Raw genomic sequence first — 14,541 nt, 5'->3', positions numbered from 1 at the left:
CATCCTTATCCCACAAATTGTTGAGCTTTTCACTTGCTAAATTCTTGGACTAAAGGTCTGTCAGGAAACAAGGCTGTAACTACTAATTAAAACAGGTTTTAAGATCCTTTGTTAATTTTTCTCCCCTTCATTCTCTACAACGTCATTTAAACCAAAATCAAATGTGAGCTTTTCTAGAGCCCACAAGTTAAGAAAGGTTTTTACATTTTTAAATGGCTGAAAAAAATCAAGAGTAGTATTTCATGACACATGAAAAATACATGAAATTCACATTTCAGTGGCCATAAATAAAGCTTTATTGGAACAGCCACCCCAGTTGCTTTCGTATTTCCTGTGGCTGCTTTTGTCCTACAAGGGCAGGAACGAGTCATTGTAACTGAAACTGTACGGCCCCCAACGATGAAAACATTTGCTATCTGTCCTTTTACAGGAAGTTTGCTGCTCCTGTTTTGCCTCCTACACAAACATTTCTGGTATCCTTACCACCTTAGAATTCATGTGCTTGCTTTATGACTTTTCATTTGTGCAGATTATTTTGTTTCTCTTAAAATCATAAGTCAGGGGTGCCACCTCCATAAAAATGGTTTTTACTTTCCATTTTTATAAAGTACCATGTGATACTCAAGATTTTCAAAAATCATAAAAACAAATGATGCTTCATCTCTTCCAGATAGTTAATGTAGTTTAATGTGTGTGCACACAGACTTGAGATACTACTACTAAATTTTTTCACTCTTTCTCAAATGCTAAAATAAATGAATTTTGCCTCTGACTCATACTTGAAATGCTTTCAGTGAAAGAGGAACTAAGCCAATTTCTACTGTATAAAATCAAAATACACGGGCTTGGTTACCATTATTTTCCAGAAGAATAATTTGAAGCAACTGAACACTCCCTTTTTATTTATTTTATTATTATTATTATTATTATTATTTTGGTGAGGAAGATTTGCCCTGAGCTAACATTTGTTGCCAACCTTCCTCTTTTTTCTTTTTTGCTTGAGGAAGATTAGCCCTGAGCTAACATCTGTGCCAGTCTTCCTCTATTTTTTTTTTTAAAGATTTTATTTTTTTCCTTTTTCTCCCCAAAGCCCCCCGGTACATAGTTGTATATTCTTCGTTGTGGGTCCTTCTAGTTGTGGCATGTGGGATGCTGCCTCAGCGTGGTTTGATGAGCAGTGCCATGTCCGCGCCCAGGATTCGAACCAACGAAACACTGGGCTGCCTGCAGCGGAGCGCACGAACTTAACCACTCGGCCACGGGGCCAGCCCCTCTTCCTCTATTTTGTATGTGGGATGCGTCCACAGCATGGCTGACGAGTGGAGTAGGTCCGCGCTAGGGTCCAAACTCCTGAACCCAGCCCGTCAAAATGGAGTGTGTGGAACTTTAACCACTCAGCCACAGGGTCGGCCCCCAAACACCCCTTTTGGAGAATACACAAAATGCTTTAAATAGCTCCAGGTGTGGCCTTCAAACCCTGAGCAGATGCTGTCAGTAAGCCAGCTGTCTGGGGCAGGGAGTGTATTGCCCAAGGAGGTGGTCATGTTAGGGCCCCAGGAAGTTCACTGCTGAGGAGGCTAGTCTGCAGAAGGCGGGTAGAGAGCACCCAACCCCAGAGGGTCTCAGGAACGAGATTTTTGGCCTGCACCTTGGAGCAGTCAAATGCTCTCCCCGCCTCCTGCCCCCCGCCATCACTGTCCATGAGGTGCAGGGAAGGAGAGAGGGGAGGCTGGCTCACGTAGTTTAGGTTTTCTGGAAGCCAAACCTGAGAGGCACATTTGCATACAAGGAGTTTATCTGGGAGGCAATCCCAGGAAACAACAGTCCAGGAATCAGGAAAGTTAGGAAAGGAAAGGCAGATGATGAAGGGTATGTTATCAAGTACACTCCCATTATGGGTATGAACATCCCATGGGGAAACTCTAAGAAAAGGCCTCACACACAGGCCTCAGAGTTAGCTCACCTGAGCAGTGAGGAAGTTTCTGGGAATATGAATTCCCCAGCACTTTCCTCCTGTCCCGACTCAGGCAGAGCAGCCTTCCCAGGTTTCAAAGAAAGCCTCAGGCCAAGAGCCACAGATAGTACTGGCAGTTGGAAGTTGGTCAATGGGCACTGTGGAGCTAAGGCCCCAGGGGTGTGGGCAGGGCACCAACAGCATCTGCTACAGCAGTTTTCTGTCAATCCTACAGAGAGACTTTTCCTGGCACCCAGGCTGCTTCTAGGAGGATGGGGAGGGTCGCAGGAGATGCAGGCAGGAGCCAGCCTGCTCTACAAGCTGCACTCTCCCGCCACTGCTGGCTCTTCTCCTGCTGGGTTGGCTAAAGGGCTTAGACTAGAAAAGACAAGTTAGATGGCGTGGTCCCCGCTTTGTCATCATACAAAGAATATGGGGTGGGGCGTGGGGAGTAGGATTGAGGAGACCTTGGTTCTGGTCCCAGATGGACTGACGCATCATCCTGGCAAGGTAAATAACTTTCTTTAGACTTTACTTTCCTCATCTATAAAATTAGAGTTGGTTGGGTCTCAACATTCCTTCTAGGCTAGACTCAACAAGCGACACATATACCACCCTTAGAATAAGAGAAAACCAACAATGAGATTTCTCAGAGGCACCTGGGACTGAAAATTCACCTCCTTCCACCTCCTAGGAGATAGATTCCTGCTCCCCTTAGAGCTCTATCCCTTGATCAGTATGGAGGCTGTCAATATCTCAGCAAGGTATCAACCCACATAATCGTGCCTGGACCTTACAGCTGCACACAGTAAAATGTCTGCTGTCATGACTGGTGTTCATATTCTCTTCCCTCACTGAACATGCTGGAACCTGAGAGGTGCCCTGCCCTGGGCATACCAGTACGTACTAGGATGTAGAAACAGCTGGTGTCGGACAGGAGGTGGCGTAGTATTCAATTACATGAGAGGTGTCATCTTACCTTTTCTCTTCTTCTGTAGTTTAAATTTTACTGCAATTGAACCCAAGGCAACATACTCATCACTTACCAATATACACATTTCCAGATATGGTATAAATGAAGCTGGTCCACCCTGAAAAGGGACCAGTGACATTAAAAAGTTAGTGTCCAGAATGCCAAAAGGAACAAAGATATAACAATATATTTTAAAAATATCTCTATATATGAAATACAAATATATAAATTTATATGACAGATATAAAAGATATATTTGGAGATTAAATCCTTTATTTTCTTTTAGATACATATTTAAAATTTAAGTTCTGTAATGTGAGCTGTTTAAAACATACACATACACACCCATAAACCTAAATGACTTGGCCCCAGATGTTTTTGAGCCACCCAAGCAGAGAGTGTACAATTCACTTGGCTATACACCTACAGGCCAACAGCTGTACTGACAAATAAAGTGTTTCTTCCAGTTCTAACATCATGCTAATACAACTGTGACACACACACACCAGTGTGGCTAATCTTCAGTTTCTTGTGCCTCTAGGTAGTTTTAAGTGTGAAGAGAATGCTAGAAATATGCTTTTCTTTACTAAGTTACATTTTACCCAGTGAACTCATTCCTTTTTATCTATCCTAAAATGGAACATGAGTTGCAGGGATGCAGGGATGCATAATCTTTGGGGTATAAATGGGCTTCGGATGGCCTGTGCACTCCCTGGGATTGTCCACACAATTTTTCAAGTGTGTACACTTTTCTGTGAAGAGGGTACACAGCATACACCAGATTCCTACTGGGACCCGTGGGGCCAAGAACTCAGAACCATGGACCACCTGCCGTTCGCTCTTTCAGCACCGGCACTGGATTTTCATGGGTATTTATGTGTTGTACCTATGGCCCAGAAGATGCTGTGGTGACACTGAGAGACATGAACCTAGAAATGACAAGCTCAAAATGGAATTAGACCATCATTCTGTGTGCCTTCCGTGGAAAAGAGAGAAGATCTGGGAAGGGACTGCAGGGCAGAAAGGCAGCGCACAGACTGGAGTCTGTGTGCGAGTCAACGTGGTGACAGAGTAAACAAAACAAAGGCAGATGTGGAAGGATCATGGAGGACAAAATATACTCTAGGGATGTGGATGTGATGGCAGGTGAGTTGAAACATGCAAGAGAGGTACAAAAGAAAAGGTATAACTGATAAAACTTAACATAAATTGAGTCTGGTTAAGAAAATCCGAAAGATGGCAAAAACAAACAAAGACACTTGGGTGGATGCCAAAAGATATTCTTTCACCCTCCTATTTCAGTTTTCCCTCTCTGAGATTTTACTAGAACAAGTTTAAGGCCTCTGGTAGTAAGGCTGTTTGCTCATAGCTCACTTACACATTTTCTCCCTTATTGACCCACTCGCTCAGTCTACTATCATGTAGTGAACATTTGCCACTCATGTGCATGCACTGTGGGTGGAGACATGAAGATGAATAAGGCACAGCCAGGTTTTCAAGCTGTGCAACTTTGGGGAGGGAGGTTTGTGGTGGATGCTGAAAACCCACGCTAACAATTCACAGCCACGATTCCCCCTGTCTTACCCATCTGGATGGGCTGCTCCACTAGAGCGCTTCTCTCTCTGCCCTTGAATGGGTGGGAAGCTTCCTGAGTCCTACTTAGCCTGATTTATAATAAAACTCTGCAACAAAACCCCTTTCTTCATTGCTTTTTAAAAAAATTGTTTAAATTTCTTTTTCAAAGTGCAAGTGTCTTTACTGATTTTTTCTCATCACAAAAAAGTAAGACACATTAACTTAAAAGATATTTTAAGACTGTAAAAGTGTGTGATGTCGTCTAAACTGAAAAACTTTCTGCAATCTTCATACTCACCCTGAGATAAATATTGTTAGCAATTTGGTATTTGGGCTTTCAGTTTCTTCTTTCTTTTATGTGCCGTAAAATTTGCTTAAAAACTACAACAAACTCAATGTTCTGTTTTGGACACCTTTCCATGTCAAAACAGAGACATAACTCATCCTTGGGAAAGACTGCAAAGCATTCCATTGTAAGAACGTGTCCTAATTTATATAACCGATCCCCTCTTCACGGTTGCAAGGCATTAAAAAATTAATGGTTTCCAAGTGCGACAGAACCTCAAGGCTCTCAGTTGCTCAACTAGGTTTTTAACTGGGATTATTCTGACTGTTCTAATCTCATTTCTCTTCCATGCCCTTTGCTTCATTCCTACTCACCCTCCAAGCAGAGAACCAATCCACACATAATTGCCTCCGTCTGTTTTCTTTCCATTTTTATCTTTTTCACACAATCCAGAAGGATCAAACATTTGCTTAAAGGAATGGCCAAGTCAATTTATTCAGTCCATTCACCTATTTTTGCGCTGTGAAAAAGTCTTCTATTAGGATATAGATTCCATCTTTACCAGGAATAACACAATTCATATTACTGGTTGGAAGGCACAGAGGGTTAGAGGGAATGGAATAGGAACAGGGAGCAATTTCCTTTTTTTCTTCTTTTTAACATGTTGTCCATCTGCACTTACTTCTATTAACTAATTTCCATTAAGCATTGTTTCTTAAAGCTACAGCAAAACAAGAGCCAAACTGTGTGAATGCCTACTATATGTTTAAGAACCATCATATGTTATTAGAATTCCTTCTCTGCTAAGAGCAGAATTGCATCAGCAAAGAGCTCTCTTGTGAGATTTTCAGGTGCTTCTCATCTTTCTAGCTTCCCCCACCTCTCCTCCCACTTTTATGTCCTGCCCCAGGAATTGATACCCCCCCACCCCCGCCCAGGAGGTGACAGACCCTATACTTTCCTTTCTTCTACAAATGTGGTTTCCAAGCTACTGGCTCTTTGCAGCTGGGAAGTTCTTCCCTTCCCTGGGGCAATGACAAAGAAAATGAGTCGGGCTAGGGGTCACATTTTACTTCTGGTCCTGTAGGAAGGTTTGATCAGCAACACATTTAAGTCAGACCTCCTTTAGTCAAGCATAAAAAATGTAAAACTTGTCTTTTAAATATGTAAATCATTTTCTGCGGCATTTGCTCTCATTTCCAGGGAGGTTCCCAATTCTTGCAAATGTCCCTAGTGAGAGCTTTTCTTGGCCTACATTTCCTGCCTTAACCCAGCTCATTTTTCTCCTGCCTCAGTCTTTGAGTTCATTATTTCAATGAACTTTACAACTACTCCTTACACATGTATGTGTAAAGGAAGTAGAAAAATACGGTCTGGTAACACACCAAGTCCCCGACAAAGGTCAGCTTTGGGGAGGGAAGGAGAGCGGGGAATGGGGCCAAGGAGAGAATGAACCGCTCTCCAAGCTCTGGGTCACACTGGTTGCCAGACCCCAAAGCGGTGCTGCTTCCTAAGAGCCCTCCCTGGATGTCCCTGCGCTCAGCTTGGGCGGGCAGCTCCCATCGACCTGAGGCCTAGCCTCCTAGGACAGGAGGCAGACCCACCTGGTCCTCTCCTCTCCCTCCTCATTCCACCAAATTGTTTTCTAATTTTTATTTTGAAATAATTTCAGACATATAGAAGAGTTACAAAAATACTACAGAGAATTACCATACAGCATTCACCCAGATTCTCCAAAAGGTAACATGTTGTCACACGTGCTTTATAATTCTTCTCTCTAGAAATATATATCATTTTTTCTGAAATATTTGAGAGTAAACTGGCAGACATGATACCCTTTTACCTTGAAATAATTCTCAGTATGTATTTCCTAAACACAAGGATATTTTCCTATATAACCATGGTGTACTTATGAAAATTATAAAATTGATACAGTATCAATGAAAAAATTATGACCATTAATACAACACTATTATCTATGTATAGATATTCGAATTGTGCCAGTTGTCTCAGTAATGTCTTTTATGGCAAAAAGAAAAAAATTTCCAGGCCAGGATCTAATCCGGGTTGACATGCTGCATTTAGTTGTCATGTTTAATCTCCTTTCATCTGAAACAGTTCCTCAGTCTTTTTCTTTCATTAAAAGTACAGACCGGTTATTTTGTAGAATGCCCCTCAGTTTGGGTTTGTCCAATGTTTCCTCATCATTAGACCAAAGTGTTTGTTAATCCCTTCCCTCTCAACTTTAGAGAAGAGATTGTATTTATTTTCAATATTTTAAATTTTTAATTCATAAGAGCACAAAGGATGAAATAATGAACATATATGTTGCCATATTTATTTTATATCTCTTTTCTTTTACAGATGAAATCATATAAGTGAGAGAAATGTCCCCTAACTGGTTGCATCCCATCCATTTTCTACACACAGCACATGTGACCTTTCTAGAAGCCCCACTTAAAACCTGGCAATGGCTCCCTGGTCTCCCAGGACAAGCCTACAGCCCTGACCCTAGCAGACAGACTCTTCTCAGTCTGGTCCTACACTTCTTCTCCAGTATCGCTCCTTCTCTGCCTGTCCCACCTCCATAGTCAATTCCAACCCAGCAACCCCTCCGGGGAAAGGAGGAAGGGTAGGGCAGCAGCAAACCTTACAGAGGCCTTTGGTGCCATGGAAAACAAACCAACTAAGGGACAATAAAAGAGCAATAAAACGAACACACACAGTTACAGGCAAAAAGTGCAGGTTTAAAAATCAACAAATGACCCCCAGGCAGATCTAGGACCAGACTCCTAACCTCTTTGAGCCCGTCTCCTGGTTTGTAAAACAAGGAAATAATATGTATAACACAGGGCTGTTGTGATGGTCAAGTGGCGCTGTATATCTGTGCCTACATATATATATGTACATGGGCATGAGTGTGTGTTACAGGTTTTTAACATTATCTACACAATGCCTGGTACTTAGCAGGCATTTACCAAATGTCAGTTCCCTTTCCTGCCCCTTCCTTCTCTTTCCACTCTCCTCAGACCTTATGTAGGTCAGGGTTGCAGTGGCTGCTATCTATGCTTCTGATGAGCTGAGACCCAGGCCAAAGAAGGGTCATCACCACAGAGATGACCTCATGCTCCCCAGTGCACCCCTCTCCAGTCCAAGCCAACTGGTCTCCTCATGGACTGCACTATGCACGGAGCAAAGCTCAGCAGGGTCTCTGTTTCCCAAAATGTAGAGAACGGATCCTTGCTGTCCCTGTCAAGAACCTTGTGGCAGTTAGGATGCTGTCTGTGTCCCAGCAAACACTGCAGTCTAGAATTGGTGACATAAGGTGGGCTTTCTGATCATACAGCTACTGACAGCTCACTATAAGAGCTCTCAGTGTGCCAAGAACAAGCATTTAGGCTCCATCTTATAACCAAACAGAAACAGAAAGAGAGAAGTGTCAACTTTGTAGCACTGCAATCTGGAAAAGAGAGAGGTTATTAGATAACCTTGTGGGAATTTCATCAAAAGAAAACAGGAGAATGCCCATTTTACCAAATTTGGTGAGTAACACCAATAATAAAATGCCCGACAATATTGCATAGAATGATACACAGATAAAGACACTTGAGACAACTAGCTTTCTAGAGTAAAATATAGTCAGAATGTGTTTCAAACATTCCAGTCTGATCATACTACGATCTGTGTTTATAAGCCATGGGCATATAACATGAAGAGCCATCTCTAAAGATTCTATATTTTAAACAAGAACACTTACAACCTACAAGAGAACCTTCCCCAACGGTTCAGTCCACACTGATAATACTGAATATTCATTGCATCAGAGGCTAACAGAAAAACTAAGACATAAACGAAATTTAACATTTTGAATGAGAAATGTATTAGGAATGTCAGCTCTTTAGAATGCACGCTCTCAGAAGGCAGCCTTCTGTGTGTCCAGAATGGAGCCTAGCCCTCTGGAGGACAAACTCTGCTGACTATCTTCTCGCTAATAAAATAGCAAGAAAAAAATATATTAGAATCTCCTACAAGCTTATCCTGCCCTTTAGAGACCAAGCCTACATTGACGTTTTCCCATCAACAAGACATTCAATGTGATCATTTTAACTAAAATGATACATGCTACTATTATTTCTTGGTTTTATTTGAACCACCTTTTATTTGAGACTTTTTCTCCTCTTCAAATATACAGTATTCACAATTGGTTTTTAACTGCTCAGAAAAATTCAGGAAATAATTCTTACAGGCAGTTATAATCATAAAATTATATTTAGGGTTGTAAAATAGAATCTACAGTCATGCGTTGCTTAAAGATGGGGGTGCATGCTGAGAACTGTGTTATTAGGTGATTTCATCATCGTGCAAACATCATAGAGTGCACTTACACAAACCTAGATGGTATGGCTTACTACACACCTAGGCTATACGGCACTAAGCTTACGTGAGCACCATGGTATATGTGGTCTATCATTAACCAAAACGTCCTTATATGGTGCATGACGGTATTTTAGGCACTTGAACTTAGATTGAAGCCAAGTTTATAGACAATTAAGAACTAAAACATATAGAGCTTTAAGGATTAAATAAAGGTTCAGAAAACAATAGAAACTTGAAATAAGTAGAGAGTGTTATAAACACCCCTAAGATTATTGGAGGGCATATTTAGACACCTGGCTCTTTGTAACAGAAAAAGATTTTTAAGTAGTACCTGTAAAATATGAAAAAAAATACATCCTTGTCAAAATCAAAATGTGTTTAAATTCTTAGAATAGTTTCTTACCTTACATTGACCAGCAATTTCATCTGTTCTCTATTAAAGATGATATATTAGGACAAAATAATACAATTTTCAAACTGGTGAGATTATTCATTAAAAAATTTTCAAAAACAGTCATTTTTTTTAACCTATCTGCAAAACCCTGGGTTTCTTTCCCAAGACTCCCAAGGCACTACCAACAGGGTATTCGTCACGAAAGGTCCATTGTTGTGCCTGATACTTAGTGGTTAAGAGTCACAGTGAAAATCAGACTGTGTGGGTTAGAAGCTCAGCCTCAACACTCACTAGCTAGTTGACCTTGAATAAGTTACTTAACCTCTTCGTATCTCAGTTTCCTCATCTGAACAATGGAATCATCACAGTCCTTACCTCATGGACTTATAAGGCTCACAGGTGTTAGTACACAGGAAGTTCTTAGAGCCATTTCTGGCAAACAGTAGGCACTTAATAAATGCTAGCTATGGTTATTGTTATTACTACAGGATGATTCAGTGAAGTGTGAGCTTCCAAAAATGTTCACGATATTTCCCATCATGGATTTTCGCCATTTTTTCTATCTTTTTCAAAACCACATTTTAAAAAATGCAATTGTACCTCACCACACAAGAAAAGCAATTCCAGGTGTAGATAAATCAATATGAAAGGCAAAACAAGAAAGCATCTCCAACAGAACATTCTCATGATCTTGGATTAGGGAAAGATTATTAAAGAAGCTACAGCAAGCACCAACCATTAAGGAACAGACTGATAGAATTAAGGAGCTTTTATTTATTAAAATGTAGGGAAATATAATAGTACAGAAGAGTGAAAAACAAGGAAAAAGGGAGAAGATATCTGCAACACAAATAACTGACAATGCAGAATATATAAAGAGCTCCTACAAATCAATATGAAAAAGACAGACAACCCACCCAAAGGAAAATGACATGAAGCTTCCCACTGGATAATTTTATATTTCAAGCTCTGGTTCATGTTTATCACTGCTCTGAAGACTTACTGATTAATATCCATAACTGTTACGGGTATATTCTAAGTATGAGGGGAATCATGATTGAATATTCTAATGTACTACTGGTAAGTAGTACATTAGTACATTAGTACATTAGAAAGCTTTGCAAAAACTACCCATGAATTAAATCATGTATTCTGTGTAGTAAACAAAACCAGCTTTTGCTTTCTCTATGAGAACACCTGAAAATCTAAAATTCCACGTGAATCATTCATGTTTGGGGCATTCTCCTTTAAAAAGTAGATAATGACTATGAAAAGACATTTAGGCAGGAACTCTAAGGAGAACTCACCATGTATTCTCCAGAAATAAAGAAAATCACAGGCAAGAGAAAAAAGTCACTACTTCATTTTTGACTCATTGACCATACGGCAAAATGTGCGGCACTTTGAACCAAGATCATAAGCTGGCAAGTCGACTCTGAGACTCCCTCTGCCTCGTGGTATTCATGCCCTGTACAGCCTTTCTTCTCTGAGTATGGGCTGCACCTAGTGACTTGGTTCTAACCAGCAGAATAAGGCAAAAGTGGTGGGATGTCACTTTTGAGATTAGGTCACATAGAGATTCTGGCTTCCATCTTGCTGATCCTCTTTTGCTCACTCACTTGTTGGCTCTGATGAAGCCAGTGGCCATGTTGTAAGCCACCCTATGGAGACTCCCACGTGGCAAGGAACTGACAGCGGACTTCAGGCAAGAACTCTTGAGAAACTGAATGTTGCCAACAACCACATGGGTGTGAGGTTGGAAGTGCATCCTTCTCAAGGGAGCCCAGGGATGACTGCAGCCCCAGCTGACACCTCGATTGCAGCCTTGCAAGAGTTCCTGAGCCAGAGGACACAGATAAACTGTGAGACACTGTAAGCTAACCAATGTTTTAAGCCACTAAGTTTTGGGGTAATTTGTTATGCAGCAATATAGATAACTAATATAATAAGATTTATTTAAATATATCCTAATGTGACTTACTGAGTAGCTGCTGTATGCAGGGATTAAAATCTATTTTTTCAAAAAGTGTTATAAAGCATTTATTTCTTTTTTCCTCCAGCTTTATTGAGATATAATTGATGTGGCTCCTTTCCTTTTTATTCCCCTGGAAGGTAAACACGGAGGCAAAAACATATTAGTGATGTTTAAGAGGGTGTATTAGCTTCTTATTGCTGCTGTAACAAATTACCACAAACTTGGTGGCTTAAAACACCGAAATTTATTATCTCACAGTTCTGGAAGGTAGAAGTCCAAAAATGAGTCTCCAGTGTCTGAAATCAAGATGTAGGCAGGGTAGCATTTCTTCTGGGGGCTCTAGGGGAGAATTCGTTTCCCTGACTTTTCCAGATTCTAGGGGCTGCTCTTATTTCTTGCCTTGTGGTCACCTTCCATTCTCAAAACCACCAATTACATCACTGTGAGCTCTGCTTCTATTGTCACATCTCATATTCTCTGACTCCTGTCTCCTTTTTCATTTCTACAGCTCCTTGTGCTTATACTGGGCCCACCTGGATTATTCAGGGCACTTTCCCCATCTCCAGATGGTTAACTTAATCACATCTGCAACCTCCTCTTTACCATGTATGGTGACATAGTCACAGGTTCCAGTGATTAGGGCGTGGACATCTTTGTGGGGCCACTATTCTGCTTACCAGAGAAGAGTAGGCTATATGTTCTCTAAAGAAATTTTGTTGATTGATGTACATATACTGTAAAGAAAAGTTAAAAGTTGAGGGAAGCAAAAAAGGCTTAACAAAATTACATTTTCCCATACCATAACAATCCTTCATTTTTAACATTCCAGATCATGCTTTTAAATACCTAGTAGGAGAGACGCTGTGAAGGAAGATGGAAAAATAAACAGAGTGGCTGTTGAGGGCCAAACTGGGATGCAGTCAGTCAGAAGACAAAAGGGACATGAGGACCAGAAGGCACAAGTTTCTTGGAAAAGATTGATATTTTCCTAGAAATACAGATTTATGTCCTTCTCAATGAATGATAACAAACAGTGTTATCTGTATATCAGCTTACAGCAGGGAAAATCAGGTTGCTTTGCAAGAGATGGCAAAAGTCACTGCAAAACAACAACTACTTCCTTTAGCCAAGAGCTAACATGAAAAATGTGTGGCCGATGTGAAAGGCATCTGGTACTGTCAGAGACTCAATAAATCGGATTCTTTGTAAGTGATGCACCATCCAGCTCAATTCCTGATATCAGCTGCCTTCCAAATCATCACTGCATGAAACATCTGTTTTCTGCAAGATTAGCACAACTCCACAGAAACATGCCTTGCCCGAAGGAAATAAAGAGACGGTAAAAATCGATCCCAATACTATTTATGGGAATAAGTTCAGATAAAACCTATTCTGGTTCATGAGAATGTTTCCAGTCTCCCTTAACTGGAAGTCCCTTGGAAAAGATGCATTTCCTGGTATCATCAATGGGATGGTAGCAGTGTCTGCCTCTATTTCTAACCCTTTAGTTTGGTAATGATACAACAAAGTCAACAGTAAATTAGTTAGATTGCAAAGCTTATGCCACAAGCCAAACATAACCCAGACATCCATGTCAAATCCCTTTACCGTAACAAAACAATCAAAGTATTATAAACAAAACATGCCCAGGACCCAGCCAATAACCCACACAGTTCAAGGAATATTTGCTGCAGCAAAGCACTTAAATAAAGTGAATTTAGACAGTTCTTGGATTTTATAATGGAATTGGACCTGGAAAGGTGGTATAAAAAAATAGACAAAGGGTGACCTTAACTTGAAAATAAAATTTATACACGTAATTTTACCAGTCAATATGTCTGATGACAGGCAGCCAGAACTATCAAATCCGTGAATAATAAGTCCTTTGTCATACTTAAATTAATTATTTCTCTAGCACTGGACAGGGAAGGCTAAAACTTTGGATTGGTCACCCAACGCAACTCAAGCATGGATGAGAGAGTGAGTGTGCATATGTGTGTGTGTGTATAAGAGAAGGAAAGAGAGAGAGAGAGAGGACAGACTATAACTGGAAGTGACATATTGGAAAAGATTGGTTCTTCTGCTTCACAGCTGGGTTTATAAAACCTGTTTCAAGTGGCTTCACAGTGACTCAATGATAAACATGCATTTCTAAGCTACTTGCTTTTGTATCCGTCCAAAAATGCTTTTGAAAACCAATCTCAGGTCTAAAATTCATAGTGACAAAATAATATAAAAGAACAGGAACCATACACAGCATTGGTGGGGACATGGAGAAACTGGTACTCTCATACACTGCTGACGGAAAGCGTGACTGTCTTTTCGGACTGCAATCTGACAATGCCTTTTAAAATGAAACTTGCATATACTTTGTGACCATCCTAGAAACCCGTCACATCAAAATAAGTCCCCATATGGAAGGACCTGTATACAAGGATGTGCACTGCCGACCAGTGTGCAGTAGGCAAGCACTAGGAACAAAGGCAGTGCTTGATGACAGGAAATAGCTAAATGCATTGTAGACAACCCAAGGCACAGAATGCCGCCATCAAAGAGAACAAGACAAGTAGATGGGGTGGGAGTTCCAGGAGATATTGCTCAGTCAAAAAAGCAAGAGGCAAAAGTGTATTTCTAATATGATTCTGTTTTAGTAAAACAATGACAAAATAACCCTGTATATGTGTATATTTACATGCACATAGATGTCAGTGCAGAAAAGTGAGTATGGAGAAAATACAGCAAGGTCTACTTCAAGGATATAACTGGGATTCATCCTGGATCTGGGATACAGAGGGAGGGCATTGCTATGGGTGCATAAGGGAGGGAAAGGGATCAGAGGGAGGCAAACTCAAAAGTAAAAAAAGCACTGCACTAAAAGTGCAAGCATATGTGTTTTCACACTTATTGTTAGAAAAGCTATGTGTAAAGGGAGGCATATGTTAAAGTGAATTAATTTAAAATTTTTTTCTGTACTTAAAAATAGCCAGAATGAAAAAACCAAAGAAGA

General features: G+C 40.6%; 1 protein-coding gene across 3 annotated transcripts in view; it reads right to left on the bottom strand.

The window, feature by feature from the left end:
• Positions 1-14,541, bottom strand: part of PIR (pirin) — a 91,250-nt gene that overhangs the window by 20,748 nt on the left and 55,961 nt on the right. For 2 of the 3 annotated variants that reach the window (XM_046673631.1, XM_046673632.1), the window contains exon 7: positions 3,001-3,045. The exons of the other annotated variant lie outside the window; for it this stretch is intronic. In XM_046673631.1, the coding sequence (XP_046529587.1) occupies positions 3,001-3,045 (45 nt within the window). The remainder of the gene's footprint in view (positions 1-3,000; positions 3,046-14,541) is intronic. 3 annotated transcript variants of the gene reach the window in all.

Source organism: Equus quagga, chromosome 10 (assembly GCF_021613505.1).
Source record: "Equus quagga isolate Etosha38 chromosome 10, UCLA_HA_Equagga_1.0, whole genome shotgun sequence".
Lineage (NCBI taxonomy): Eukaryota > Metazoa > Chordata > Mammalia > Perissodactyla > Equidae > Equus > Equus quagga.
This window is presented reverse-complemented; position numbering and strand designations above follow the sequence as displayed.